A 27,955-nucleotide genomic window follows, 5' to 3' on the forward strand; every position below is an offset into this window, starting at 1 on the left:
TCTAGTCTAGTCAGACTTGACCTCCGACATAGTGAACGCTGTTAACGCGGTTGCGTCCAACTCTTCATAGCTGAAAGAAAGGCTCACTCTAGCTGTACTCCGTACTTCCCTTGTACTCTGTAGCTCTCTCTGACTCTACATTTACTCGCCAGGCTCATCCCCAATCTTCTCCAGCTTGCCCATAGCCCTCTTCTCACCCGCATCTCCAATAATGCGAACCCGATCCACACGCAACTTCTCCGAATCCCCATCCCCATCAGAAAAGAACATCACCAGCGAAGTAACACTCTGAAACTTGACATAACGCAACGGCACATTCGCCGTACCAGTCTTCTCATCCCAATCCTCAGCCTTAATCTCCACCTTCTGCACGGCAGGAATATCCTCCGCCTCATCGAAGCCCAGCACATGCGAGCGATTCGTGAACAGAGAAATTGACCTAGGCCGCATAGGCACCTCGTCCTCATCCCGATCCTCCTCTGTAGAAGAAGGGAACGAGGTAATCTGCAATGAGTGCACCTTCAGCGTAGACTGGAACGGGATGTAAAGCATAAGCTGCTCGTCCGTATCACTCTCCACCCAATCCTTGCCCGCCGCAGCGCCGGCGCCGGCATTCTTGCCCTTGGTCAGCGCGGATGGCTTGCTCGGCTCGAAGAGAATTCGTGGCTCGCCGAACTGGTTGTCTCGGTTCAGTAGCTCCAGGCCCTTTGCGTCTACTTGGTCGGTGACATCGGTGTATCCCTTCGCTACGGTCGCGCCGATCCAGATGCCCCCGCTACCGCTGCCGCTGCTTCCTTCGCCAGCGCCGTCGGACTTGGTGGCTTCTGTTGCGAGCTTTTGGATGACTTCGTTTAGTTTTTGCGGGTTGGCGCCTGCGACGGTTTGTGTTTTGCGCCCGTTTTCGAATACGATGAAGGTGGGGTATCTGTTGTTTGGAGTTATTAGCTTGAGTTATGGGGATGGGGTGGGATGGAGCGAGCTGTAAGCTGTAGCTAGATAGCTGGATGGAGGGGAAGACGTACGCCCGCACGCTGTATGTCTGCGCCAGTTCTTTCTGCTCATCACCGTTGATCTTGGTGAATGTGATCTGGTTCGGGCGCGAGAGCTGGCGGGCCAGCGAGTCGTAGACAGGGGCGATGGCTTTGCATGGTCCACACCAGTCGGCGTAAACTAAAGTTGAAGGTTTGGGTTAGATGGGGTGGTACTGGCTGTTGTTGTTGTCGTTGTAAAGTGGGGGAGGGGAGGGGAGGGGAGCACCAGGCCCCGAGTGGGCTGGTCTGGGGGCTTGAGTGTTTCGGAAAACTCACAGTCGGCAATGACAATGCGGGAGGAATTCAGCAGAGAGCCGAATTGCTCCGGGGAGGATATGGTGACGACAGACATGGTGGTGGGTTGATGTGGTGAGGAGGCGAGGTTCCAGTTGGAGTTGGAGTCTCGGTCTGTTTTGGTCCCTGCTCATCCGCCCCTCTCCAGCCACTTCAACTTCCTCGTCAACTCATGTACAGCAGAAGAGGGCTACTGAGTTCGTAGTTTCGGCAATCTGTTAGTTCAATTTATGCTACAGTATTTATTTGGAATTTCAAGAATATTTTGCTCATTTTTGCCTATCGGTCGGGGAGGTAGGCTGCGCCGCGAAAATATATAATCCAAATACATGTAGTACCTACTACCCTAGTATGGAGGTACTACGAGTATCCGCCTATTAGTTGTATCTGCCATTTTCAAGTTCGAGCTAATGTCTCGTATTCTGAATTGAAGCTTCAAATCTACCCACCTGTACTAATTACGAGACCCTTACTATCTATACGATACTTCCAGTATTCCCTTTCAGGAAAGGTGAAACACTCGTTCGTTCAGGATCGACCCGAGCGATGCAAAAGAACGCATCTGGCAGTAATAACCTAAATCAACTCGAAGACAGTGGACCAGACTAACCTGGAACTTCAAGGTTCAAGTTCCAGATAAATAAGATTCGACCTAGCCCATTCAACCCGTGTAGCAAAGTCAATGACCAAGAACGGGGACCTCCGTCCAACATGCGGACTGCCAGTATATGCCGGCGGCCTGAGCAGCTCAACGGGAGAGAATAAGCTCCGACGATCTGCGGTATTATTTACTAGATGGTTTTTTTTAGTGTTCTGTGGGATGGTTCTGGCAAGCCACAAGGACATAGCGGCTGTAATGGAAAATGCCGAAGTAAAGTGCTGACTGGAGGACAATTAACCTTGGAACCTTTCAAGAAGGGCCTACTGCTTTCCACCTGGGCAGCCTGCCAGTATGTGCTTAGTAGATTTACTGACTAGTACTATACAACCCAGGACTACAGGTATATACTAGATCTCTCACTTTCCTGGCATATATCACTCAAATATTCACTGGATACTACTCTATATTCCTAGCTATCACCGCTTATAGTCTATCCAATGACCATCGCTTTTGAACCAATGTGGACAGATAATGTACAATCAATCGAGTTCTTGCCTGGCTACCATTCGGAAGTACCTGTGCGTCGTCCATTAAAAGAACCGCATCATCCGAGAGACGTAAGGGCTGCCATCAAAGACTTCGAGACTGCAGCAGCAGGGGAATTCACTCGCTTGTTTCACTTGACGCAATATGAGGACTCATATTTACGTGGCGCTAACATAGCTTGCAACCCCCGATAGAAGACTTGATGTGCTTTGGGAATCATAACAAGAATACCATCCCAGTTGCCCGTCACCGAGAGATCTTGCAGTATTCTGTCTCTTGCAGTATCATATCTTCTCACCAAGCTCAAGGGAGCCAGTGAAGACCCTCGGACTCTCTTTCGGACCAGGAAGTAGAGAATCCAAACTGCTTGTCCAATCCATGCTAATTGCTCGAGCCTCCTTCTTGAACCCCCATAGCCAGGAGGTAAGTTGGAAAAAAACCCGTCGCAACCAGTGGACAATGTGAACCTGAAATTCCGCAAGACAGAACAGAAGCGAAGCAGCGGAGGGAGCTTCACCGCATTGTGAAGCTAACCTGCTAGCAGAGATGTTGGGAAAAAAACCCCCCCCACCAGATAGGTAGGTAGGTAGGCAGGCAGGGAGCAAATCACCCATCATCCTCAACAGCAAAAAGAACCTTCAACCAAAGACTACACCCACGACAACCAACAACAATCTCACCATGCTCAACCTCCTTCTCAAGTTCATCTTCCGTCACCATAAACCCGCGCTCATCACCACACCGACACCCGCGGAACCAAACAATCTCTTCACCGGACTCATCATCACAGCCCAGATCTTCCAGATCAACGACCTCCAGCCCCGTGTGGAAGACGGTTTTTTCCCGCTCAGCGCCTTTCACTCGGTCTAATCGGAGGACGCGGTCGTATTCGGCGCGCAGGCTTGGGTCTGTGAGGGTTTTGTAGGCGGTGGTTATTTCGTCGATTGTGAATTTGTCTTGCGACATTGAGGTTGAGGGGGAGGGGGGAGGGGGAGGTTGTGCGGAGAGTCGTCGCGTTTTGTGCAATTGGTCCGGCTTTATCGGGGTGATGTCGGAGTAAGGCTTTATGGTATGCGAGTTTGAGTTGTTGTTTTGTGAGGCTGGTTGATGGGCCGAAGGGAAGATTGAGGATTTGGTAGTAATCCACGAAGGAGGTGGTTTTGGTCATTTTCGCTTGCGCGCCCCCGTAGGCGTAGGGTTATGTCACTCTTTATTTGAATTGGAGACAGATTCGAGACTGTGGGTTTTTTGTATTGCCCCTCGTTGATTCCGTGAGTGCGTGAGTGCGCTGCGCTCTAGCCCTTCGTTTTCGGTCTTGGCCGCGGTGTGCTGCGCTGCAGTGCGCGACAGGTCAGAGCGCGTACCCCAGGCTTTGAACAGAGCGAGGTTTAGCGGCGAGGCTTGACCGCATGCACAGGAGTTGGGTGTTGGTGTGACGTTGCTGGGAGCGGGGGTGGTGGAAGATTTAAAGTGCGTGGGCCCGCGGAGTTCGAGCTGAGTTGAGTTGATGAGTTGAGGCACGCCACTTCGGAGGGCTGTTTCCCCTTGATTCCCGCTTGACGTTCTACTTTCCCACCTTCTCACCTTTTCTCTTTTCTCCTTGATACACGAAACACAATGCATGGAATCATGATGATCCTGCTTTTCTACAACTGACTCAGGCTGTGCGACAGGCTATCCTACGTCGATTCACTGCTTTGCTCAACTCAGCTCATCAAGAAACTGTCAAATGAAATGATCTAGATCTATCTATCTAAACATTTCGGATATCAAATCGCGAAACAACAAGCAGTCTATACAGACCAAAGGATCTACCTTATAATAACAAATGTACACTCTAACCAACGACGTCAACCTCAACATCAACAAAAACCCGCTTACTCAGAGGCCTTGAAGACAAAGCGGTCCTCGGGCTTGCTCTGGAAGGGAACGCCTAGCTCCAGAAGCTTGACGTACACATCAGAGAACTCCTTGAAGAAGACATCGCTGTCCTTAGCATAGCGCTCGACGTGCGACTTGAATCCCTTATCCTTGATCAGAGCAATGTCAGTGGGCAACATCATCAGAGTGGAGGTAGTCTTGTCAGTGAACTGAGCAGGACCATTCCACTTGCGCTGGTTCCACTTCTCTTCAACAAGCAGACGGAAGAATTCATTGCTGAAGACGGTAGGGCTGAAGTCCCAGGGACCATCGTAACCGGAGCGATCGGTGTGAGCGCGGCCCAGGGCGTGAGCACCAGACAGGGCAACCATCTCACGATCATCAAATCCCATGCGGCCGAAAATGTCGCGGATGTGGCGGTGGCCCTGGCTCGCGTCGGGAAGACGGCCATCGGGAGTACAGGCGACAAGCTCCTTGTCCTCACGACCGGGTCTCCAGGGGACGACGGGTCCACCCAGTTCCTGGATGGCGGCAGAGCCGGCAAGAGTCCACAGGTCAGAGTAGGTGATCCAGGGGAACTGGGCCTTGATAGGCTCAAGGAAGTCACGGGCGGTCTTCAGGCCGGCGTTGGCACCGTGGCCGGACTCCGGGGCGAAGCGCATGGTGGCGCCGTTGCTGCCACCGGTGTTGGTCTCCTTGTCATAGGTGCCGCTGGCGTGCCAGGCGAGACGGACGAGGACCTGGGGAAGATGGTATGTTAGCTGCTGAACCTGGAAAAACATTGTCAATGGTTCATGCTCAGCTTACAGGACCATAGCTGCCGTCATCATAGTCGGTCTCATCGGCCAGCTTGCGGGCAATCTCGTCGTACACCTTCTGGTAGTCGGCCTGACCAGGGACGAAGGGCTTCTTCTCGCCGTTCAGGTAGAAGTAGGCACCAGCACCACCGGCGACACCCAGGGCCAGAGCCCAGATGCCAGCAGAAGAGGAGGAGGACTTGCCGCCAGTCTCAGAGGAGTATCCACGGCGAGCAGTGGTGCGGAAGCCCTGCGCGGGGACAAAGCGGGCAGAGCGCGCCGCCGGCCGGAACGAGGAGGCCGGGGAAGAGCGCAGGAAAGCGCGGGAAGCGGATCGAGCAGCGGAAGCCATTGTGTGAGGGTGATAAAGAGGGGATAAGGAAAGGAAAGGAACGTGAGGAGGAGAGGAAGAAGAAGAAGAAGGAGAGAGGAGAAGCGAAAGGAAGAAATCGGAAAAGGAAATGCGATGCTAGGTACCCCCTGTGTACCTGGGCTCTCTGTGTATGTACCAGACTGTGCCAATCGCTGGGAGCCGCGCATTACCTCGGTCTTTTTGACTCAGCACTCCGCATTCTGTCCGTGGGTTCGAAGGGGTTCGAACGTTCCAATGGAAGGCCGGCTTTCAGTGGCGTGGTGCTTGGTGCGCATGGCGTATTTGATACCTGAGATGCATACTTGAAGACCCGGCTCTTCTCGGCAATTGGTTAAAGGGTTGGCTCAAGCCATTGCCTCTTCCCTGGCCTCTGGCATCACTTTCGTGACAACCTCGATGTTGTCAACGAGTCTGTACACATTCCAACTCCACCTGTCGAGCGGGTCTGTAATTTGTAACGAGTCTGCGCTGTTTGGCCGGACGACCGAGTTGGCTCCACCGCGGTTGCACGGCCGCTTCCGCCCGCTGACTAACGATCTGGTCTGGATTCATGTGTGTAAGCATCGAACTATTGAATGTATAATCAATAGATTCTAGATCAATTTCCCATTGACTGCTATTTTGAGGTGCGAATATGCATATATTGGTCCCATCAAGCTTGGGCCAGCCGTTCTACTGTTGGAATTTAGTGATATTCCCATCCTACAAGTACATTGGGTAAATCTGCGAAGTATACACTCAGGCTGTTATACCCACGGATGTATGGTAGATTGGATTGTAGATTAAGATGCACAATGGATCGTGAAATTTGAAGTAATCAAAATTAAGCGTTACATTAAGCTAAAGCATCGAGCAGTAGATAGAGCAAGAATAAAGTACGCCAACAATATCACGAGTAACCATTTCTTTGTGTCCAGTGTTCTCGTCCGATTTCTTCCAAGTCCTCCGTAGTCAAGATAATACTGTCTTCCAGGTTGACATTAACATTAGGTACGGCCCCAGTTGAAATCGACCGTCTCCTTCTCCTTGCCTTTGCCGGTAGTCACCACCGCCTCTTTCATCGCATGAACCAGGCCCGCACGCCCCGGAACGTAGACTTTGAGAAACGGCAGCATATGACATATCCGCATCAATTCCGACTCATCCGTAGGGTCAGGTATCGCCAGCAGCACTCCCCACTTGGCCACAGACGGCCGCAATCCCGCGGAAGCTGGTCTTCAGTAAAGACAGCGATGGGAAGGTATGCCTATGCCTGTTACAGGTTTCATACTCTTACCGAGGGTATAAAAGCTGTGCCTCTATGCTAAGATATATATAAGCCAAAAGACTGTGCCTATAGGCATGCTGCGGGTATACCTATGCCTATTTGCCAGATCTAGCTACCCCTATGTTTAAGTGACGTAGAATAGGGCTCTCTTTACAGCTTTCTGAACCTGTGAACTCGCGTGCAATCTAAATGCCGTGGAATGCCCACTTTCATCTATGATGTGCTTATGACTAAATACTTTAAATAACGCCACGATGATCTTAAGATGACAAGGCAGCTGATGTGGAGAAAAGCATTGCTTGGCTATCCAAACCTTGGTAAAGCGATCACTGGAAAATTGAAAATCATAATGATATCTTTATACAATGATGAGAAATTGATCTAACATTTGAGTCATATGCCTCATAGAGATAATATAAATGCGGAGCGTTTGTGGGATCAAATTTGCAATATTTCTCAGTCCTAATATATCTAAAGCCGAATGATACTCTAGGTATTCGCCCTGTTTCTTGATCTTGATCTCAACATGTCAGCTGGACAAAGACAACCCGAGCCGCTTCGTCGAATCATAACAACACATGATCCCACAAGCGGCCGAGCTATCTTTAGCGACGCTGTTAAGGAGCAGGTATTGTTTGCTGGGTTCCCGGTCCCCCCTGGCAAGCCCACAAAATCAGACTATGCTCTGGCCTATAACACAACCACATTTCCTGTGCAAGGGCTTTCTCCTCCAACTTCTACAACCCCGGAACCCAAAGCCAATCTCGACATCAAGCACTATCACTCTCAGCTCGCGGGTCCATCGCCTTTGAATCCGCCAAACGGCACCTCCTGCACAATCATTGAGGTACCTCCGGGCTCAGAGGTCCCGATGCACCGAACAGCGACCCTCGACTATGGTGTCATTATTGATGGCACTACGGAATTAGTCCTTGATTCCGGTGAAAAGAAATTAATGACTAAGGGTGATGTATTTGTTCAACGAGGCACAGCTCATTCTTGGCGGAATGTGACTGAAAAGCATGATAACTGTGGTATTTTACGTGTCTTTTTCGTATTTCAGCCTATCGAACAGGTGCGATTGGAAGGTGGAAAGGTTGTCGGCCAGGACTTGAATTTGTCTCTACGTGAGGCTTAAGAAATTAAAAAAAAATCAGGTGGCAGGGTTGTATCGCTTGAACCGCTGAAAAAAGTCAGATATTCTTATCAAATATTCTGTTTCATATTTTTGAAAAAGTCTAAGAGTAATATGTATGAGTGCATCTATATCATCTCACTAGGTCCAATACGGCAAGCAACGTAATTTTTTCTTCTTAGCACTAGTATAGTTTAGAAAGGTTCGTTTTATTTGAGCTCTCTAGGGAATCCTTTCCTTGAGAATCCATTTCAGAAAAAGAAATTATAGCGAAAGTTATGTGACACGCTCCTTCGATTCCAGGTAGTTCAAAGATATCCCCTCCATTTTTCACTGCCATATAACTTCAACAGGTGTATTCTTTTCACAGTTTTATTGTTTGAGCGCTGACTTGAGAATGACATTTCAGATAAGAAACCAATGTGAAAATTCAAACTTGTTCAGAAACTTTTAGTATCGGTGAAGTTCAGAGCTCTGTCAAAGCAGGAGCTCCTGCTGATGGAGGCGCCGAAAACTTTGTCTGGACGAAAACCTTCTGCATACCCGGGTCACGCTTATTGAATAAATCATAAACCTGCTCCATGTCCTCAAGCTTGAACCGGTGGGTGACCATATGCAGGGGATGGATTTGCTCCTGCTGAATATATTTCAAGAGGTCATGCCAGTATTTGTGCACAGGAGATTGTCCATTGCCAGCAAGATGGATCCCGGTCTCCATTAAGGAGCCGATATTGAAGTGATTGCACTGCATTGCCACGTCAGTAGAGTTGTTTTACTATAGGAAAGGCACCACACACATAACCAGCATATACGCCCGTAATACCACAACGCCCAAACGCACGGACAGAGGTAATCATCTCGTTGAGGAGTTCAGATGTATCCGTTTCCATTCCCAATAATCTTTCGAAGTAATGAGCCCAACCTTTTGTATACTCGCCTGCGGCGCACTCAATTGCCACATCAGGTCCGCGGCCGTCGCACATTTTCTTCAGAGTTGAGGCAACAGACTCGTCTTTTGGGAGATTTGTATACTCAATTGTCTCAAGATTAGGTATAATCTTCTTGACAAAGTCTAGTCGCCATTTTCCAGGACCACCGTCAATAAGGATGACCCTTTTAGCACCATTGAAGAAGCTAAATTCAGCTGCCATTTGTCCAACTGGGCCAGCTCCCCAGATTGCCACAGTGTCGCCCTTCTCAACCCTAGTGTCAACAACAGCATTCCAAGATGTTGCCAGCACATCAGAAAGGAAAAGACCTTTTTCATCGGGAACGTCGTCAGGCAGTTGAAGGAGGTTTACGTCACCATATGGGACGCGAACATATTCCGCTTGCCCACCGGCAAACCCCCCCGTGAAGTGGGAGTATCCAAACATACCTAGAGTAGATCAGGCCTTAGTATAATAGCTCATCCAAAATCAAAATAGCCGTTTAGAGAGGAAACATACCGGCTGTACGACGCCCATAGAGCTTAGAGGCGTCATCGTTCGAATTCGTCCGCTCACACACTGAGGACAACTTCTTCTTGCAATAAAAACATTCCCCACAGGCAATTTGGAAGGACGCCACAACGCGATCACCTACTTTAACCTTCTTGACTGCCGGACCCACGCTTGCGATAACACCGCAGAACTCGTGGCCAAGGATATCACCTTTCTGGAGATCTGGGATGGCCTCTATAAATCGGTAACAGATACCGCATCAGCAGCTAACACTTCATTAACTGTTACAAAATCATGACATACCGTGGAATAGGTGCAAGTCACTCCCACAAATGGTGCTGCCCGTCACCTTAAGTATGACATCGCGTTCATCGATGATCTTCGGGCGAGCCGTCTCCACTATAACAAACTGAAATGAGCAGGAAACTCAAATTCTTTCGAGATGGACCAAGTGAAGTGAAATGAAGGCCGTGATGGGCAAATGACTGACCAACTTTAACTGAATTCTTCCCTTGCCAGGTCAAGGCTTTCATCGTATGACTTGGATCGCCATATCCCCGATCCCCATAGTTACTGACATTTGTGGTGACCGAAGTAGACATACTTTATTTCTACCGACTCGGAATGTCTAGTCGAGTTGATTTCAGACTGTAATGGTTTTTTATTTCGTCAATTGGTTTTCGCTATCGTAATGCATGGAGGGGTTATATATCTCTCGCCGGACAGCGAGGGGTCTTCAAGTTCGGGTTTAACGACATCATCCTTATGTATCCGTGTTTACATCACCATGATAGTATCTCGACTAAACTTGCGAAGCGAAGGGGTGAATTGAGATCTTGAATCTCATCTTGGCATCATACACAAATCGACTATTGAGATGTACATAAGTGAGGCGCTGTGGGCAGTGTCCTGCTTATCTCATAGTCTTTCATTCCTACTTCGGGAATGACAGGAGTGGCCACACGTGACCTGGTTGGGGGCTTATACATATGACTTCCATATTCTAAACTCATCGATTGGAGTAGGCGTCTGAAGGACCCATGGGACCAAAAAATGCTCCTACTAGTCTGGTGGGCCCGCTTATGATTGATCGTCAGTAACCTTATTACCAAAGATGGTAGATTGGATTGTACGTAATTATTACAAGCATATCGTGAAAACCATTAGCATTCAGCGCTGTATTAAGCTAGACAAAGGGAAAGAGAAGATAAATAGAAAGAGAAAAGGAAGAGTAGAGTACGATGACAATAGTCACAAGTAACCATTTCCTCGCGTCCAGTGTCGTCGCCCGATTTGTTCCAAGTCCTATCAAGATGATGCTATCTCTGGGGGGGGGGAATTGGTCCCCGGTGAAGGCTCGGATGGGAAGTCGGATATCTGTCACGAGAAGATGTGGTGACGTGTGGTTTTCGGTCTGGACAACATGATGGTTGTTGTCTCCTCGAGTAATTTTGGCCGAGTCGGTGATGATTTCCGGAGTATGTCCGCTGCGTAATGCTCGGCTAGATTGAGAATTTAGTTTGTGGATTAGATAAAGAGCTTTAACCTACACATCGCCACTCCAGTCTTCTGTATCCGAGACGTAACCGCGGTCTAAGCAGTCTTTGGCCAAGTTCCCAGGGTAATTTTGGTAGGCTCCGGTAATAGGAGGACTTGAGTGACCTCCGTGGGCGATGAATTTCCTCATCACCGTGACGTGGACTTGCAGGCGCCAAATCTTCGGGAGCGTAATTCTAATATCTGAGCTTCGACATCAATCAGGAGCTCTGTAGCCCTAATGCCCAATCCAAGTCGATCTATCAGGTCGTACCGTGGAGGATCGTTTGTCTGCAAAGGCTTATCTAATTCGTTTCGTGAAGCTGCTATACTGTGCTCGTTTTGGGATCGAATTTCATAGAGCATCTCAACCAAAACCTTACCGGCTCCAGTCTCATCTCAGAAGTCTTTGCTTAGGAATTGTTTGGAATTTAGACGTTCGTATGGTAGAAGGAAGGGCGATATATGATTTCACTCAAGACTCTGAGGATGCTCAGATACTCACAGAGATCAAGATACGACTAGCGATATCAGAAAAAGGAAAGTAGTTAGGAGTTCGACGAAAGTAATAGCTTGAGGAAGAAGGAAGCTGAGACGAAAACTAGATACATGTAGGCGTGAACGCCGAGAAAGGAAAGAGGCAATACTACTAGTACTAGTATGGTTAGTAGGGTATCCTAGGATCGTGCTATGCTCTTTCTACTAGTATCTATTTCAAGCTTGTTACTTAAGTATTAATGGCATGTGAAGCCAAGCCGGAAGCACTCTCGGCTATCCCCTAACCCCTATCTCTTCCGGTCTTCTGTCCCTTCTCCCCTATCCCTTGAGCCACTTTCTGTTTCGTTATGAAAATTTGAAAGGAATTCATCAATTACTCGCTCAGCATCCATCAAGCTAATTCAACATGCCACTCTATCATCTACCAAATGAACTGATACTGTTGATCGCCGAGAGCTTGAAGTCAAATGGGGATCTCAATAGTTTGATTCAAACCAACACCCACCTTTGCAAGTTGCTTGACCCCCTCCTCTACCTTCGGGATGCCGCATCTTATTCACCACAGGCAATATTGCATGCGGCTGAGGGAGGAAATGATAATACGGCTCGAAAATCACTAGAAACAGGGTTAGATCTTGAGTGCTGCCTTTATTGGGGTAAAACGCTGTTGTGCTCAGCGGCGGAAAACGGCCACGATAAAGTCCTTCAGCTGCTTCTTGCTTATGATAAGAGTGTTGACCCAGACGAGGAGAACCCAGACGGAGAAACACCACTGATTTGTGCGGCAAAATGGGGACACGACTTAGTAGTCAAGGACCTACTTTTAACCGGTAGAGTCGATGTCAACTTTAATTGCTGGGGCCTCACCCCTCTTTGCTATGCGGCATGGAACGGTCATAAAGCAGTTGTAAATCTGCTTCTTGATACCGATGGTATCAATTTGGATTACACAGATCCCGATGGGCGAACAGCTATATGCTTAGCAGCAGAGTCAGGCAATGAGTCGGTTGTCAAACTTTTGATCGCAGCAGGTGCCGATCTAGGCGACAAAGGAAATACCAGGCTATCGCCGCTTTTAGTAGCAGCACGGTATGGAAATGAGTTGATCGTTAGGATACTGCTGGCCACAGGTAGAGTCAATCCAAACACTACGAACAGCGAGGGCGAATCACCACTATCTTTGGCGAGAGAGCAATGCCACGAAGCGATTATCAAGGCCCTAGAACTGGAACTAGACCTGGCACTCACCCGCGGCTAACCCTCCGGACCCGATCCGTACCACAGGTGGGTAGGTTAGCGACTGAGTTATCGACCCTAAGCGTCGGACGCAGACGTGTATGTATATGTTCAACACCCGCAATTGAGATTTCCTCTGGTAATAAACAATAGCAAAAGACAACTACAGCTCAGAAAGAGGTCTATTTAGATCTATTATGTCCACAACTATATAGAATGCTTTTACAACTTTTCAATTTAGCTACTCTATCTAGATAGTACATGATGCTGCTGATGTCTAATTTTAGTATAGATAGGGTATAGGCTAGGTACTTAATAGAGGTCTCTGATTAATCTCTAGATAATTACTGAGTAATTAGTAAGCAGTTACTGATTAGTTAGTTACTTGAAGATACTTAGAACCTTACTAATATACGATATAACCTGCTTAGAGCTGCTCAGTAAGTCTGATTCTGAGCACCCTCATTAAAGTGTCGGCACCTAGAATAGGAAAGCCCTACATTACATGGGAAATATGTTACGCATAGCTACCTAGGTAACTCATTCTACATAGTACGTTTGTATGTCTCTTATACGAACTAAGCAGACCTGCCTCGCTAGATGATCCCTGATAGGTATACTGTGAATTGGTTGGAGGTTTTACAAATTGCTTTAGTGTGGCATGATTTGGCTTGATCCATTCATGCCTACCCATCTAGAGATAGTATACTACTAGTATAAGCCAAGGTAGCTACGGATACATGAACCGATATGTATCTCATGGCCAATAATGCGCCAGGAATATCACAGGATCGATATGATATTCCATCCCATGGCCAATCGAGGATATCTTGAGACAGCTGCCCTTCAGGATGGGAGTCACAATTGGCTGACAGCAGGATATTTTCGGAGATGTAACATTTCGGAGGGATTAGCAGGCCACTGAGAGACGCCTGGATATGGCCACACACCGTGGCTGTTCCCAATCGATGGGGACAGAGTGGTTCGATATATTTGGCGGGCCAAAAAAGGCAGCGATGTCATGCTGTGGGTCCAAGCATGTGATACGCATTGGCAGCGCCCGGCCGCGTGGAGAAACAACACATCCGGCCGCATCCAACTGCAACCTCCGTCCATTTGACTCGCACCAAAAAAACAGAGAACGTCGTGTGCGCAGACCGTGTGCACTTCGATTGATATCCTATTTGATTCTCTGATTTCAACTCCTTGCTCCCTCACCTCTCCCCGGCATGCTGCACCCCTCGTCCTAGGAATGGCGCTATGAGTTCTTCGCGGGGCCACGAAGAAGAGGTGATCGTTCGCAGCAGTACACCTGCATCTTCCGATCCAAACGCCGATAATTTGCGACAATTCACTCGCTCTCCACATCCATACCATCGCAGCAGAAACCCCATATCGCGAACTCCCTCCGAACAGGGCGACCTGCTCCGGCCCCCATCTTACTCCAAATCATCACGGACACCGAGCGACAGCGGCACGGAGGCAGACGATGAGAGTACGGGTATATTAAGAGGTCTACCAGCGCCGCCGATCAGACCTAGAAAGGGTCTGCGCTCTGGCGCGAATGGCGCCCTCGATGGTGATGCGTGGCTGCCTCATCTCCAACCATGGCCGTCAATTGTACGGCAAGTGTCGCGCGGTTCGCGGAGGAGTTCTGAGGAGGACGCTGAAGAGGAGGCGCTCGAGGCACAACGGATGAAACAGCAAAGACGGGTCGAGGTATTGCGGCGACTGATGGAGACCGCACTGCTCTTATCAGTGGGCGTGGTTGTCTTGCTGCCAAAAGAGACACGTTCACTAGCCTGGGTGTGGAAGAAAGGTACTTGAAGAAGTTCACTATGAGTCGCAGAGTAGATGTGTATGGCTTGCTAACTATTCCCTTTAGAACTATTCACCTATGCTGTTTTAATAATAGGCCTTTACGGCTCTTACCCTTTCCTCCTCCGCATCTCGAATCGCAGACGATGGCACGGATGGTCTTCGAAACGCGCCTTTTTCTCTATACCAACGAGCTTCGATCCAGCGCCACTCCTGTACCCACCTCTTATTCCGATCTTTGTTGCGTTGTCTCTCACAAACCACCGCCCAGCGCTGATCATGCCGAATATCATCCTCGGTCTGGCCTCTCTTCCGGCGCCGGTGATACCTTTGCACGGCTGGATCAATGGTCTCAGCATACCCCACTGGATCGTCGCTGTGGTCCCAGTCCTCGTATCCGAACACTTCTCCCTCGACAACACCATCCCCAAGCCGCTCATCCTCCGTGGACATGAAGCGGAATCGTTGCTTCTTCTATTTCCTTTGCATCAAGCGTTGATACCCACATTAGACTTTTTGTTGACGACAAGCCTTCTCCCCGCCGAGCTACAGCTTTTGACGACAGCTCTTATCAATTTATATTTGTTCGCGGCCTCCCCCCCAAGCAGAGATCCTGAAGGCCCTATTATGGCTCGGTGGAATGTGTATATTTGTGTCATGCCGACACATCCTGCGCTGGGAGATTATTTTGGCTCGGATCCCTGAGCTGGAAGTTCCGTCGCTCGCTCAGGGACTCGCAATCACCACGGAAATTGCTCAATTTAATGGACCACCGACTTTGCCAGAGACTCAGCGGGACCGCGTTCTCTGACGAACCCTCATCGGATAGCGACGGGCCTGGCAGTGTACGCAGGCTACGGACAGTGAAGACGACACGAGATATCCGTGAATCAATTCCACAACTACCAGCACCCAGTTCAGCGATCGATAACATCAGTGCGGAAGAGGCCTTCGAGCGGCACGGTCGCACGGGACGCGCACGTCGCCATACGATCTCGACCTTTGAAGATGTGATTCAAGAAGAGCGGGTCCGCACTACCCCGGGCGGCCGACGCAAGAAGCTCATGGGCCCCGGTCTTACCTCATTCTTATCATTGACTGCAGCCCAGGCGCAGGTCCGCAAGTGGCTCTACGCCAGTTATGTCTACGTTGTATCAGTGGCGATCATCATGGGACCCATTCGGAAATATGTGGCCGAGCGAGCTCTACAGGGACAAGATCCATTCGGATGGGCGATTGGTTACCTGCTGGGGAATATATCCAGCGTTCGTTTCTGGGTACTCATGTTGAACTTGGAATACTGGATCCAGCTGCCACCTCGACCCGAAGCCGTGATGGAGACAGCCTCCTGCTGGCTCGGATGGGTTGAGCATCTCCGACAGACGACATTTGGCCCGGCCAATACTCGCCTTCTCCTCATGGCGTACTGCTTATGTGTGATAGTGCTGGGACTGGCGGTGGTTTTCCAGCTGAGCGCCGTGGCCGAAGTCGATACTCGACGAAAGGTCTTCCACGGGATGATGGTGCTGATGTTTTTGCCTACAGTGTTTGTGGACCCAGCCTTTTGTGCCCTGGCCCTTGTGCTGGTCCTATCGATCTTCCTTTTGCTGGATCTATTCCGAGCATCCCAATTGCCTCCGATCTCCCGGCCATTGACTTATTTCCTCGCCCCTTACGTGGACGGTCGGGATCACCGTGGCCCGGTCATCGTCTCGCATGTTTTCCTTCTCATCGGATGTTCAATCCCGCTCTGGCTGTCGCTGGCTGATCTCACGAGGGCAGGAGAAGGTGCCTGGGTCGGGTGGGAAGTGCCGACGCGAGACGTCAGCATGGTCAGCGGGGTGATCTGCGTGGGGATGGGCGACGCGGCGGCGTCGCTGGTGGGGCGTCGGTACGGGCGGCTGAAATGGTTCTGGGGGGGGTGGCAAGTCGCTGGAGGGGAGTGTGGCCTTTGCAGTAGCGGTATCGGTGGGATTGCTGGCGGTTCGTGCCTGGCTGATGGTGGGCGGCTGGCCGATGGCGGGGGCCGAATCAGCCTCGGAGTCGGCGTCCACGGGCTGGTCTTGCGCGGAGTGGGTGTGGATAGGCTGCAAGGCAGTGTTAGCGGCTTGCGGAACTAGTGCAACGGAGGCGATTCTCACTGGTTGTAATGATAACGTGGTGGTGCCGGTGGTGCTGTGGCTGTTGGTGCGGGGGTTGGGGGTGTAGGAGAGATGTACGATATGGCTTCTGCTATGCAGTATGCTCGTACTATAGTATGTATATACTAGAATTGATATCCATGTTAATGATATACATGGTATATCGCAAGTACCCTATGTATATGTATACCACCCTAGTATACTTTACTAAGTATAGCCTCCGATGTCCCTCCGCTGATCGCCTTATCTAATCGGCCCTTATCTAATCACTCACCCCGGTTCCTTCCCAGTTGGGTTCCCTTCTGCCTCGTTGCTGCAGCTCTCACGGGGTTCTCCTTTCCCTCTATTCTTCTTCTCTGCTTTTTTCCTTCTTCATCTTCTTCTCCTCTCCACTTCCTCCATCATCACTCTGAATCAACGCTTTTCGCCATTCCATCCCCCTTCCCTGATCCCAAGGTACTTCCTACTCGTCATCTCCCCGCCCTCCTGACCGCCTGTCACTCGTTATCAGGTCACGCCCCCCTCTCAGGTCGTCCCTTGGTCCAGTCGAAGCATCACATCATCGTCCTCCCCCATTAGGTATTCTTCACTTTCCACCAGTTTGCCTCCATACACCCAAACTTTGGTTCCGCTTCTATACTACTTGCTCCTCCCCTGTTGGCTTGTTGCCTCTTCTCCTTCTTCTCCATCTTCTTGTCTTCTCTTATACATCATCGTTCCCCTCACCGCTTTCTGATTCATCGCCGGTGTTTTGACAAGCCCCATCTTTGGCTGATCTACCTTATCGATCCTACATCATCCACTTTCATCGACCTTGGGCTGTTGCGGAAGTCACCGGTTTCATTCCACGGCACTCCCCTCGCTCTTTTGCCATCTTTCCACACCTTCTCTCCCGGCCAAGTTTGCCCGCAGCTGCAATCAATCAATCACTCTGCCTTGACGGCTCCCCTGATGGGCCTCATCTTGCGTCGACTGTCTCTATTTCTGCTGCGGTAGTTGTAGTGATCGGGGCTTGGCTGGACTTTGATCTCTTCCCCTCCGCGGGAAGTGCAGGCAGTGTGAACTGCGGTAACAGCCATGGCCACTCAACATTCGCGGAGGTCACGAGATGCCTCTCACCCCAGGATGACCATCGGTCGCTATACTCGCCTCGAGGAGATCGGCCGTGGGAGCTTCGCGACGGTCTATCAGGGTATGCATAATGTGAGTCATGCATGTTTCTCCTTGAGCTTTCTCGGTTTGCCTTTGTGCTGGTTTCTTTGTACGGGACGTTTGAGCTAACGAGTTTCCCCCATTTACCAGAGAACCAAGACCTTCGTCGCCATCAAGTCCGTCAACCTTGCGAAACTCAACAAGAAGTTGAAGGACAACCTTTCCTCCGAAATCGATATTCTCAAGGGCCTCCAGCACCCACACATCGTCGCCCTGATCGACTGTCATGAATCCACACAACACATTCACCTGATCATGGAATACTGCGCACTGGGAGATCTATCGCAGTTCATCAAGAAGCGAGAAAGCCTCTTTGACCATTCATATACTCGGGAAATGATCAAGAAATATCCAAATGCACCGAGCGGAGCCTTGAACGAAGTCGTGGTTCGACATTTCCTCAAACAACTCGCCAGTGCCCTCAAGTTCTTACGTGATCGAAACCTCATTCATCGAGATATCAAACCACAGAATCTTCTCCTTTGCCCGGCCCCTGTCTCTTATCGGGAGGGATCAGCACACATCGTTCCATACAAGGGTAGTGATAACTCTTACGATCCGACGACAGGACTGGAGACATTGCCTATGCTGAAGATTGCGGATTTCGGCTTTGCTCGATCACTGCCGGCGACTTCCCTGGCAGAGACTCTGTGCGGGTCGCCACTCTATATGGCACCGGAGATTCTACGATATGAAAAGTATGACGCCAAGGCTGATCTCTGGTCCGTCGGTACTGTACTATATGAAATGGTAGTAGGACGGCCCCCGTTTCGTGCTACGAACCACGTCGAATTGCTACGCAAGATTGAAAAGGGAGAGGACCGAATTCGGTTCCCAGAAGATAGCACAGCTACGGATGATATCAAGAGCTTGATTCGTGGTCTTCTGAAACGCAACCCCGTTGAAAGATTGAACTTTCCCGAATTTTTCATCAACAGGGTGATCACAGAGCCAATCCCAGGCCTTTTGCCTGATGACTTGCCTCGACGACCGTCTGTGACCCCCGCCCATGTCCCAGGGCCCTCACGAGCCAATTCGCGATCAGACATACCCACTCCTATCGAAACAAAACCAACAGATTCTCCTTACCCCAATGAGCCAGAGGAAACATTTACCTACCCGACATCACAAAGACAGCCCTCTTCGCGGCAAAAATCCGATACTCCACCCATTGCTTCACCTATGCGCCGCATGGGAAGCGCAGATCGACCAGTCTCAGGTTCTCCTAAAGATCAACCCCGAGGAACACCACCGCAACGACCAAACCCTGTTTCTCATGTCACCGCCCCAGGCCGACAAGAGCTTGTGGATCGCAACGCTGCGACAGCTATGGAGCGACAAAGATCTCGAAACACTTATTCCGCCCCAACCAAGACGATTGAAGATACCCGGACGGTCGAGGAACGTGATCGGGCAGCCCAGGAAGTGGCATTTGAACGGGACTACGTTGTGGTAGAAAAGCGTGCGGTAGAGGTCAATGCATTTGCAGATGAGCTGGCTCATAGCCCCCGAATCCAAGGAGCGTTTACTCGGGGCCAAAGTGGAAACGTATCTCGGCGCGCAACAACACAAGGTTTGCCTACTCTGGCATCGACCTCTCCCCAACATGCCAACTCCAAAGCTATGCAGATTGTTTCTGGAAGAACCCGGGCAGATTCAACCCACCAGCGCCAACACTCCTACGAGCGACGCTATGGGCAGAGCCCATCCTCTGCGACATCGGCCATCTCCAAAGCCCTTAACATGGCCAGCGGCCGCTTGTTTGGAATGGGCTTCTCGCCTCCATTGGCTATCACAAAGGGAGGAAGGTCACCACCTTTGGCCTATAATCCTTTCCCGGCCTATCCCGCTGGACAACCTAACTTGATGATTATGGGCGAAGGGGCCAAGCCAAACGCGGCACTCGACGAGGACTACAAGACAGTCCAGGTGATCGAGGAATGTGCCACGCGCAGTGACGTTGTCTATGGATTTGCCGAAGTGAAGTACAAGCAGCTTATCCCATTGGCTCCATCAGCACATGGCGACCCAACCACAAATACCGACGCGGGCGATACTGGCGATGATGGACTGACAGTCGATGCTATCGTGACTCTCTCCGAAGAGGCATTGGTTCTCTACGTCAAGGCTCTGTCGCTACTCGCTAAATCGATGGACATTGCAGGCTCTTGGTGGTCACGCAAGAACCGAGAGGAAACCTACGGGGATTCCGGTAATCGCGGTGACGGCACCAGTGCACTTGCTGGCACTCGCATTAACAATGTGGTTCAGTGGGTACGCAGTCGGTTCAACGAGGTCTTGGAAAAGGCCGAGTTTGTGCGCTTAAGGCTCATTGAGGGTCAGAAGAGGTTGCCTCTCGACCACCCTGGCCATCCCAACAACCATTCGATTGGATCCACTGCTACCTCAAGTGGCTCAGCCGACGTGGTCGTCAGTCCTGGCGTCACGGCAGAGAAGCTCATGTACGACCGTGCATTGGAGATGAGCCGAGCCGCTGCTATCAACGAATTGACGAGTGAAGACCTTGCAGGCTGCGAGATTGCCTACGTCACTGCCATTCGAATGTTGGAGGCTGTACTCGAGGACGATGGACTCCGATCCTCCAGCGGAAGCTCATTCCAAGGCAGCGAAAAGTCATCACTGGATGCATTACAAGTGGAGGATCGACAGGTCGTGGTGAAGAGTGAGTTTCCCATCCATCGATTTCTAACGTGCAACCAATCACTAACACAAGACCAGTGGTGTCGAGCATGCGCACTCGCCTGGGTGCTCTCCGCAAGAAGCTGGCTATCTTGTCAAAGCGTGCGTCGGCACCAACTCCCACAATGGCTAGTACCGGTCGAATGCCCACATCCAACTTGGTCCCCATATCACAAGCCACTCCGCCCCGTTAAATCCGCTGTAAATTTCTTCCTACTTTGGTGCTATCAACGAGAAATTCCTGGTGAATTAGGAAGCCACCTCCTTCTGTCTCACTGATCTCCTAACCTTTCTACTTTGCGCTTCGCAACGCAACATTTTGATTCATGCCATATAAGCCTTTTTGATTCCTTGGTCCTGCTTTTGGTCCAATTTCGACACTTTCTCATCTCTCATCTGGTAGAGATGCTAATCTCATGTTCATGATGCTATCCCCTCAAATCTCGTTCGTCAGCCATATATCCCACTGCACGAGGGGACAAGGAGTTTTTTTTTCTCTCTCTTTCTTTCCTTCTTGGATTTCTGATTTTTCTTGCGCTTGATTCTCTTTTTTTCTAACTGGCGTTGTTCTTGGGGGGTTATACAGACTGGCACTTTGTTTCTCTGATTTTCTTTTTAAACATTTTATTCTTTTCTCGATGTGGAATTAATCCCTTGAATGCCGGCTAGAAGCGTGCTTCTAGTTAGTCCACTTAAGGTCCTTCCAATGATACCCCACACTGCCACCGGCGTCTCAGCCAGATGGTCTACATGAATAACTACTATTGATTCAAGTTATTAGATGTCGATCTGATGGATGACGCGTTCTATCTGGGCCACCTGTCCTTGAGAGAAAACATGATAACTAGTTGCACTCTACAACTTCCAAGAATTGGAAAGTCATCATATTTTCTATCCCGGCTGACTGCCGCAGACGTGCTCGAGTTAAATGTACAAGACTAGAAAGTTCTAGCTTGGCTTTGCCTGGCTGGACTGGGGTGGATTGGACCTCGATGGATTATATTGGACTCGGGACTGATACTGGTGGATCTTATGCATATACCTAGATGAGATTGATTTATTCTGAAGCTTGCAGTTCTGTGTATCTATAGTAATCTTATGTTTCCTTCAAACCCTATCATCTCCACGCTACCAGCTACTAGTAGTTCCTAGTAGTACAATGCCGAATCCTAAAATTGAAAACTAGTGACATATCAGGCCAATCCTTGAAACAGACCTTGGCTTAGCTGTGTTGCACAGAAAAATCCAAGTCCTAGGTTCACGCCCACACCAACTTCAACTAGTAACGAACTAGCACTCATTCACACCACAGCCCCATGCATCAGTGCAACCGGCCTTACAGAAAGCCTCAGAAACGGGAGCGCCTGGTATCCCCTCGAATATCTGACATGCCTTTTTGCCTTTGCCTGCTAAGCTACGTCGTATCTTGATCTCTGTGAGTACATGAGCTCCTCACAGGCAACGTGGTTTATTTTAATTCAGAGAAGACGGTAGTCGCTCAGGTTTTCCCCCATTCGTAGACTGAGTTTGTATACGCCCAAGACAGGGTGCAATTAGAGGTCGAAACTCGAGTTGCCCGCAAGTCTCAATCAGAAAACACAGAGTACACCCTTCAGAACAAATCAATACGCCTGTATACAGTAGATTCTCTTCTTTTAATAAAAGAAAACCATATTAATTAGAAATTAAAGCTTCCGAAGTATCACCTATACCAATTATGTTGCCACTCTCGGCTCTGTCAACATGACAACCCAATCATACTCCTTCACAAGATCCGAATTCTTCGTCCTTTCCGGCAATCTTTCATGCTCTGCAATCATATACCTGGTGCTGGCAAAATTTGCAATACCTTGACAACCTGGGTTAAGAGCACAGATAGCCAGCATCCCGCTAAGTCTGAGCGACGAACCCAGTTTTTCAATATGCTTCTTGGGCTGGTATATCCTGCAGTGGACCCGGAATTGAAGTGACCCAGCGGAAACAATCATGCCATCTGTGTCTGGACAACCGGCGTACTCCCCGTGTTTATCCTTGATCAAAATACTAGGGACGTCTGGTGTCATGGCACCGATGCCTCCCTCTCGGGGAGCAACAGGAACGAGACTAAATTCCGAACTATCCGCCCACAGGCGTGGAGGATTGTCCCAATCCATTGTCATCCGACACCGGGCGAGGGAAGTCTCATAGTGGATTCCTTGGCAGCTTCGGTCAACTGTACAGGCTCCCATGCAGTCCCCAAGATTCTTCGAGTTGATGTAGTCATCGGTGTATCGACCACGAGGTCTAGCGCCGCAGAAAGCTTCATATGTCACACCAAATACTGTTGCTTTTTCACCGTGCAGTGATGGGCAGCCTTTACCAGAGAAAGCTTCAAGCTCGGATTTCGAGGAGTTGGGCTGAGAAGCGGTTTTGTTGAGTTGTTGCTCTGGTCTCGATTCTGCCTTCAATTTGTCGTTTTCTTTCTTGAGTTCTTCCATAGCTTTCTGGTCGTCCTTAGTCCTCTGGGCGTTTTTCTCCTCTTCCTTCTTTAATCTGTCATTCTCTTCCCTGAGTTCTTCCACAGCTTTCTGGTCGTCCTTTGTTTTCTGGGGGTCCTTCCCCTCTTGCTTCTTTAATCTGTCGTTTTCTTTCTTGAGTTCTTCCATAGCTTTCTGGTCGTCCTTAGTCCTCTGGGCGTTTTTCTCCTCTTCCTTCTTTAATCTGTCATTCTCTTCCCTGAGTTCTTCCACAGCTTTCTGGTCATCCTTTGTTTTCTGGGGGTCCTTCCCCTCTTGCTTCTTTAATCTGTCGTTTTCTTTCTTAAGATCTTCCATAGCTTTTTGGTCATCTTTTGTTTTCTGGGGGTCCTTCCCCTCTTGCTTCTTCAATCTGTCATTTTCTTTCTCGAGGTCATCCTTGATCTTCTGATCGTCCTTTGCCTTTTGCGTATGTCCGTCGTTTTGCTTCTTCAACTTCTTGTTCTCTTGTTCGAGCTCTTCGTTGTCTCGCTCGGACTTTTCCTTTGCCTTCTGATCATCCTTTGCCTTTTGCGCATGTTCATCGTTCTGCTTTTTCAAACCTTTGTTCTCCTGCTCAAGCGCTTCGTTGGCCTGTTCAAGCTTCTCCTTGGCCTTCTGATTGTCCTTTGCCTTCTGGGCGTTCTTGTCCTCCTGATTCTTCAGTCGATCATTCTCTTGCTGGAGCGCCTCCTTGGTCTTCTGGTCGTCCTTTGCCTTTTGCGTAAGCTCATCGTTCTGCTTCCTTAACCTCTCGTTCTCCTGCTCGAGCAACTTGTTTGATTTTCGGTGCCCTTCAGCCATCGTATCTTGGTCACTTTTGCATTTTGTTGCTGCGTTTAATTGTGCAGTTGCACACTGTGCTTGGAGTCGATCTTCCAGAAAAGCCTTTTCCTTTTTGCAACTTTCCTTGCAGTCATCCCCAGACTGAGGTTGACGGAAGTTATTTTTGCATGTGTTCTCGATCGCCTTTGTGCAGTGTTCACGAAGCTTGTGGTCCAGAGTTGCAATCTGTTTCTTACAACTTTCCGTTTCTTCAGCTCTGCAAATGACTACTGCTTTGTGGACTTTGTCATTACAGGCCCCGTAATCGCTCCATACTGTGCTGTATCCAGGTCTGGAAGAGAAACTATAGTCCGGGTATTGCCCATAAGGATCTCGATCACATTGCCATGTCCATGGAGGCTTTCCGGTGGGATTTGCAGGCCACAAAGGCATTTCAAATCTATGGTCGGACCAAGTTGAAGTGCCCGTATTGCCAGGACAGCAAGCATTATGTTGATATTCAAGGTCATGGTGGAATGGTGTTGACGAGTATGGGTATGAAGAGAATTGCTGGAATTGATTCCCGCCATTGTGACAATTGTAGCCTGGGCTGTGCGACCAATCTTGCCCTGATAAAAACCCAGGCATCACAGGTACATGATAGCGACCTGCACATAACTGAGCATGGATCATGCAGCTAATGGATAGCAACAAAATAAATGGCCCTTTCATGATGCAGAGATCTTTAGTTGAACTGTATGATGGAGCCAGGTATAAGCGAGTAGTCAAGCCCGAGGATACTTGAAATCTTCAGCCCATGAAACAAAACTACCATGGGAAGTAGCTTATGAATAGGAATGTATCTTTTCTCGGTTTTAATGAAAGCCAGTGAGACTAGCGAGAGTATTACACGTAATCAGGTAGGTCAAAGCAATCCACCAAGGCATAGTTCCGTGGTACTTGGATCATGATTGACATTATCTATGATTAACCAGGCAAGCTGAGAGATATTGGTTACAGCGACCACTATTGCATTTGTACTCTATGCACAATGTAGTATAGAAAGACATGTCTATGCAAAATGTTTCCTGTCATTATAGAAGCACTAGCTTGAGAAGCACCATGTTCTACTCTACATGTAACGTCCCCTTAGCAGGCCTCTTCGGGGGAAGAAGTATAAGGTACTGTTAATATAGCGAGGGAATAAAGTCACATCCGATATGATCAAGAAGTCACATTGCATTTCCCAGTTGGTACTCTTCCCACTTACCGTACACGTCCGGTTGCATAGATGTTCAGCCTGACGCCACCGCTACCAAAAATGCTTCCATGAAATCATCGACTTATTATACCGAGGACAATTAGCTACCTAATTAGTATCACGGGTATTCTTCAGTTCTCTTTCAAATAGCCTGTTGGAAACACTCGAGCATTTTCGCAGCCTAAAAGCTAAGCATATAGGATAGTCCGATAAAAGCATTGTGGAAGATTCGTGCTTTCCGCAATCCCTCATTTGTTTATTTTACAGTCACATTCCCCTTTTTCACCTCTATCTCCCTTTTCTCCCTTTTCTCCTTTCTCGCCCTTGTCCCCCATCTTGCACTCAGAGCTCACGGGGCATTCACAAGGTTTGGTAGTTGGTTCATAAAGTGGTCTGGTAGTTGGCGGGTGATCTGGTTCTCGCGGCGGCTGTGGGTAAATGGGATAAGGATAAGGGTATTGAGGAGGATAGGGATAAGGATATCCTGGTGGTGGTGTAGGCGGAGTCGGTGGATATAAAGGTGGTGGATAGGGTTGTTGCACAGGATAAGGAGGTTGGTATCCAGGCGGCGGATGTGGTGGCGGTGGCCGCATTTGATGGTGGTGATGTTCTGGGTAACCCATTCCATTCCCATTCCATCCGGGAGGCAGTCCTCCCAGATTCCCAGAACCAAGACATAAAGGTGTATTGGGAACAACACTGCAATAAGACGCGTACCCTGGTGGGTAACAAGGGGGGGGCAATGCATCCAGCATAGAATTGTGCGGTGGCACTATGCAAACAAGAAATAAAAGCCCATAGTAAAAGGAAATTGGCCTGCATTTTTGCTCGGGGAGTGGTGGACAACTTGGAATGAAGAGATAGGAACACCCTTGTGGCTGAGGAGAGAAAATGGGTCTATTGACATGAATGCGCTGAGTTATACTTTCCTTCTCTAGGGTCCATGTACTAAGTATCCGCCATATCCGTTTCCAGAATTCAACTTATCAATTCAAGTTCCGGATGAGATGTCATGATATGTCACAACCGCATTCGCTTCCAACGTTATACCTTCGCATTCCACCCCCGGGCCATACTATAAAGGGCTACGCACGGACCCAGGATTGAGTAGTATGACTTTCAGCTCGGTCCAAGGGCCTATTTCAACATCTATTCACACAAGTCTATGACACTGCCGACTCTAGAGACGGCCGATCCTGCTGAAAACAGACCTAGCATGATGAATAAAAGGTGGTGTGAAAGTAGGAATGACGTTTTAGCTCTCCAAATCCACTCAGCTACGTCCTATTTACAACCTCTATGACACATACTAGCCCACTCACCTTCAGAAAGACGTAATCCATATGAAAAGGTAATGTACGTTTAGTGACCTTACTGTCTGTTCAAATTACAAGGTCCAAAAAGTTGTGTGATGTGATCCATCTGTTTATATTCTATGATTCATGACAATCTACGGGGTGCGACTGTGGATTGGTAGTGGGCTTACGCCAGATTTTGGCCTTGGTCACGGTGGTGCAGTTTTTTCTGGTATAAGCCACACTCTATCTCAAGAATGCTGAACTAAAGATATACAGAGCTTCTCCTTCGGATTTTGCCTTTTAGAGCACGAAAATAAAGGACTTTTCAAACCAAAATGCGTGATACTTTCAACTTCAAACTCGCATTCTTTGGCCTACTGATATCACCTCTATCTGGAGTAGTGAGAGGCTTAGATCTTTCGGCAACAGACGGGTTAGCGAGCACTGCAGGTGGTGGAGGGGTTGGTAAGCCCTTACCTGGAGCTGGTGGAGCAGGTAAGCTCTCCCATCGCGACACTACCCCAGGTGGTAATATATAAAAGTTGAATTAACGTTTCGACAGGAGGTTTGGGAGAGACAGTGCAGGGTCTTGGTATTGATCAAATTCTCAATCTTGACCTGGACAATCAAAAGGTACGCTATACCTAGAATGGCCATATGACGCGAAAGTATCGAGAAAAGAAAGCTCATCAAATGACTACAAACAGAAACTTGTTGGTGTAGGAGGTCAGCAAGGTGAAGCAAAGATCGATGTTCTGGCCGCAAAGCGTGCCAAAGAGAACAACAGTACAGCCGAAGAGGAGAAGCAAAAAATCAAGGATAACCAAAAGAATGAGAAGAATACGAAGCAGAAGGCGGAGGAGGACCTGGTAGCAGGTCGCCTCAATTCGTTCTATGCATATGGCATGCAGAGTATCGGGCAGAATGTTCGTCCCAAATGGGTTCTGGTCTTCGAGAATGCATTCACTGCCCATGCATATTTTGGCCAGGTGATGCAAGACTATCAGGAGTATTACAAAAAGAGCAGAGAAAGTTCCAAGGATCCGCGTACGTGAAATAGACTCTCTTGATACTATGCCATGGTTATATCTGACGCTCAACAGGTCCTCATCCACAGATCTTCATTTTCCCTCATGGTGTTGGACCAGACGGGTTGGAGCGAGTGAAGAAATACAAGGATTATGCGAACAAACTGTTTTTCAACCCAGTTGATGAGAAGAATATGCAGCTGCCTGTCATTCCTGTGCAGGACAAATATGGCTATGTTCTACACAGCAATGGTTAGGATCCCTTTCTAAAGAAAGTTCTAGACAGAAATCGAGCAAGAATGATCCTATTGAGCTTCTGTTGGGGAAGTCGGGCTGAGTGCAGGCTCTCTCGCCTAACAGATGGGGGGGTAGATAGTTTCTCTCTAGCTAGGTTTCTCTTCTTCCATCATCGTCTCTTCATCAAAGAATTGATCATTTTATCTGATATCTGTCTTTCCATCGCCCCGTATCCCACATTAACCTTTACTACGAAGTCTCTTACATTTACAAATGCCAATATAACGATTTTATTTCTTTCCTTTTATCAACAATTCAATCTTTCATCAGACACTAGCGTTGTAATACCCCCACACTTCTATG

General features: G+C 49.0%; 11 protein-coding genes across 11 annotated transcripts; 5 read left to right on the forward strand and 6 right to left on the reverse strand.

Moving 5' to 3' along the window:
- Positions 1 to 141: 141 nt before the first annotated feature.
- Positions 142 to 1,383, reverse strand: N7481_007607 (thioredoxin-like protein 1; the record flags this gene model as incomplete). Its single annotated transcript, XM_057266826.1, has 3 exons — positions 142 to 925; positions 1,023 to 1,170; positions 1,308 to 1,383. The coding sequence occupies 3 exons, from the start codon at positions 1,381 to 1,383 to the stop codon at positions 142 to 144; spliced, it is 1,008 nt and encodes a 335-aa protein (XP_057121027.1).
- Positions 1,384 to 3,078: 1,695 nt separating this feature from the next.
- N7481_007608 (CSL-type zinc finger protein) lies at positions 3,079 to 3,438 on the reverse strand (the record flags this gene model as incomplete). The annotated part of the gene is made up of 1 exon (XM_057266827.1): positions 3,079 to 3,438. The coding sequence occupies one exon, from the start codon at positions 3,436 to 3,438 to the stop codon at positions 3,079 to 3,081; it is 360 nt and encodes a 119-aa protein (XP_057121028.1).
- Positions 3,439 to 4,349: 911 nt separating this feature from the next.
- On the reverse strand, positions 4,350 to 5,502 carry N7481_007609 (peroxidase; the record flags this gene model as incomplete). The annotated part of the gene is made up of 2 exons (XM_057266828.1): positions 4,350 to 5,093; positions 5,161 to 5,502. 2 exons carry the CDS (start codon positions 5,500 to 5,502, stop codon positions 4,350 to 4,352), a joined length of 1,086 nt encoding a protein of 361 aa, XP_057121029.1.
- Positions 5,503 to 7,316: 1,814 nt separating this feature from the next.
- On the forward strand, positions 7,317 to 7,928 carry N7481_007610 (cupin domain-containing protein; the record flags this gene model as incomplete). Its single annotated transcript, XM_057266829.1, has 1 exon — positions 7,317 to 7,928. One exon carries the CDS (start codon positions 7,317 to 7,319, stop codon positions 7,926 to 7,928), a length of 612 nt encoding a protein of 203 aa, XP_057121030.1.
- A 463-nt stretch (positions 7,929 to 8,391) lies between these two features.
- Positions 8,392 to 9,969, reverse strand: N7481_007611 (zinc-dependent alcohol dehydrogenase; the record flags this gene model as incomplete). Its single annotated transcript, XM_057266830.1, has 5 exons — positions 8,392 to 8,670; positions 8,723 to 9,303; positions 9,374 to 9,601; positions 9,671 to 9,766; positions 9,858 to 9,969. 5 exons carry the CDS (start codon positions 9,967 to 9,969, stop codon positions 8,392 to 8,394), a joined length of 1,296 nt encoding a protein of 431 aa, XP_057121031.1.
- Positions 9,970 to 11,807: 1,838 nt separating this feature from the next.
- N7481_007612 (ankyrin repeat domain-containing protein) lies at positions 11,808 to 12,659 on the forward strand (the record flags this gene model as incomplete). The annotated part of the gene is made up of 1 exon (XM_057266831.1): positions 11,808 to 12,659. One exon carries the CDS (start codon positions 11,808 to 11,810, stop codon positions 12,657 to 12,659), a length of 852 nt encoding a protein of 283 aa, XP_057121032.1.
- Positions 12,660 to 13,897: 1,238 nt separating this feature from the next.
- Positions 13,898 to 16,575, forward strand: N7481_007613 (putative phosphatidate cytidylyltransferase; the record flags this gene model as incomplete). The annotated part of the gene is made up of 3 exons (XM_057266832.1): positions 13,898 to 14,456; positions 14,523 to 15,099; positions 15,162 to 16,575. 3 exons carry the CDS (start codon positions 13,898 to 13,900, stop codon positions 16,573 to 16,575), a joined length of 2,550 nt encoding a protein of 849 aa, XP_057121033.1.
- Positions 16,576 to 17,721: 1,146 nt separating this feature from the next.
- atg1 (serine/threonine protein kinase ATG1) lies at positions 17,722 to 20,702 on the forward strand (the record flags this gene model as incomplete). The annotated part of the gene is made up of 3 exons (XM_057266833.1): positions 17,722 to 17,799; positions 17,899 to 20,491; positions 20,548 to 20,702. The coding sequence occupies 3 exons, from the start codon at positions 17,722 to 17,724 to the stop codon at positions 20,700 to 20,702; spliced, it is 2,826 nt and encodes a 941-aa protein (XP_057121034.1).
- A 1,521-nt stretch (positions 20,703 to 22,223) lies between these two features.
- On the reverse strand, positions 22,224 to 24,416 carry N7481_007615 (uncharacterized protein; the record flags this gene model as incomplete). Its single annotated transcript, XM_057266834.1, has 1 exon — positions 22,224 to 24,416. The coding sequence occupies one exon, from the start codon at positions 24,414 to 24,416 to the stop codon at positions 22,224 to 22,226; it is 2,193 nt and encodes a 730-aa protein (XP_057121035.1).
- Positions 24,417 to 25,378: 962 nt separating this feature from the next.
- Positions 25,379 to 25,777, reverse strand: N7481_007616 (uncharacterized protein; the record flags this gene model as incomplete). The annotated part of the gene is made up of 1 exon (XM_057266835.1): positions 25,379 to 25,777. The coding sequence occupies one exon, from the start codon at positions 25,775 to 25,777 to the stop codon at positions 25,379 to 25,381; it is 399 nt and encodes a 132-aa protein (XP_057121036.1).
- Positions 25,778 to 26,662: 885 nt separating this feature from the next.
- Positions 26,663 to 27,612, forward strand: N7481_007617 (uncharacterized protein; the record flags this gene model as incomplete). The annotated part of the gene is made up of 4 exons (XM_057266836.1): positions 26,663 to 26,822; positions 26,890 to 26,960; positions 27,035 to 27,374; positions 27,431 to 27,612. 4 exons carry the CDS (start codon positions 26,663 to 26,665, stop codon positions 27,610 to 27,612), a joined length of 753 nt encoding a protein of 250 aa, XP_057121037.1.
- Positions 27,613 to 27,955: the final 343 nt, after the last annotated feature.

Source organism: Penicillium waksmanii (genome assembly GCF_028829765.1).
Source record: "Penicillium waksmanii strain IBT 27052 chromosome Unknown utg000007l:1.0-4314555.0:1.0-4317578.0, whole genome shotgun sequence".
Lineage (NCBI taxonomy): Eukaryota > Fungi > Ascomycota > Eurotiomycetes > Eurotiales > Aspergillaceae > Penicillium > Penicillium waksmanii.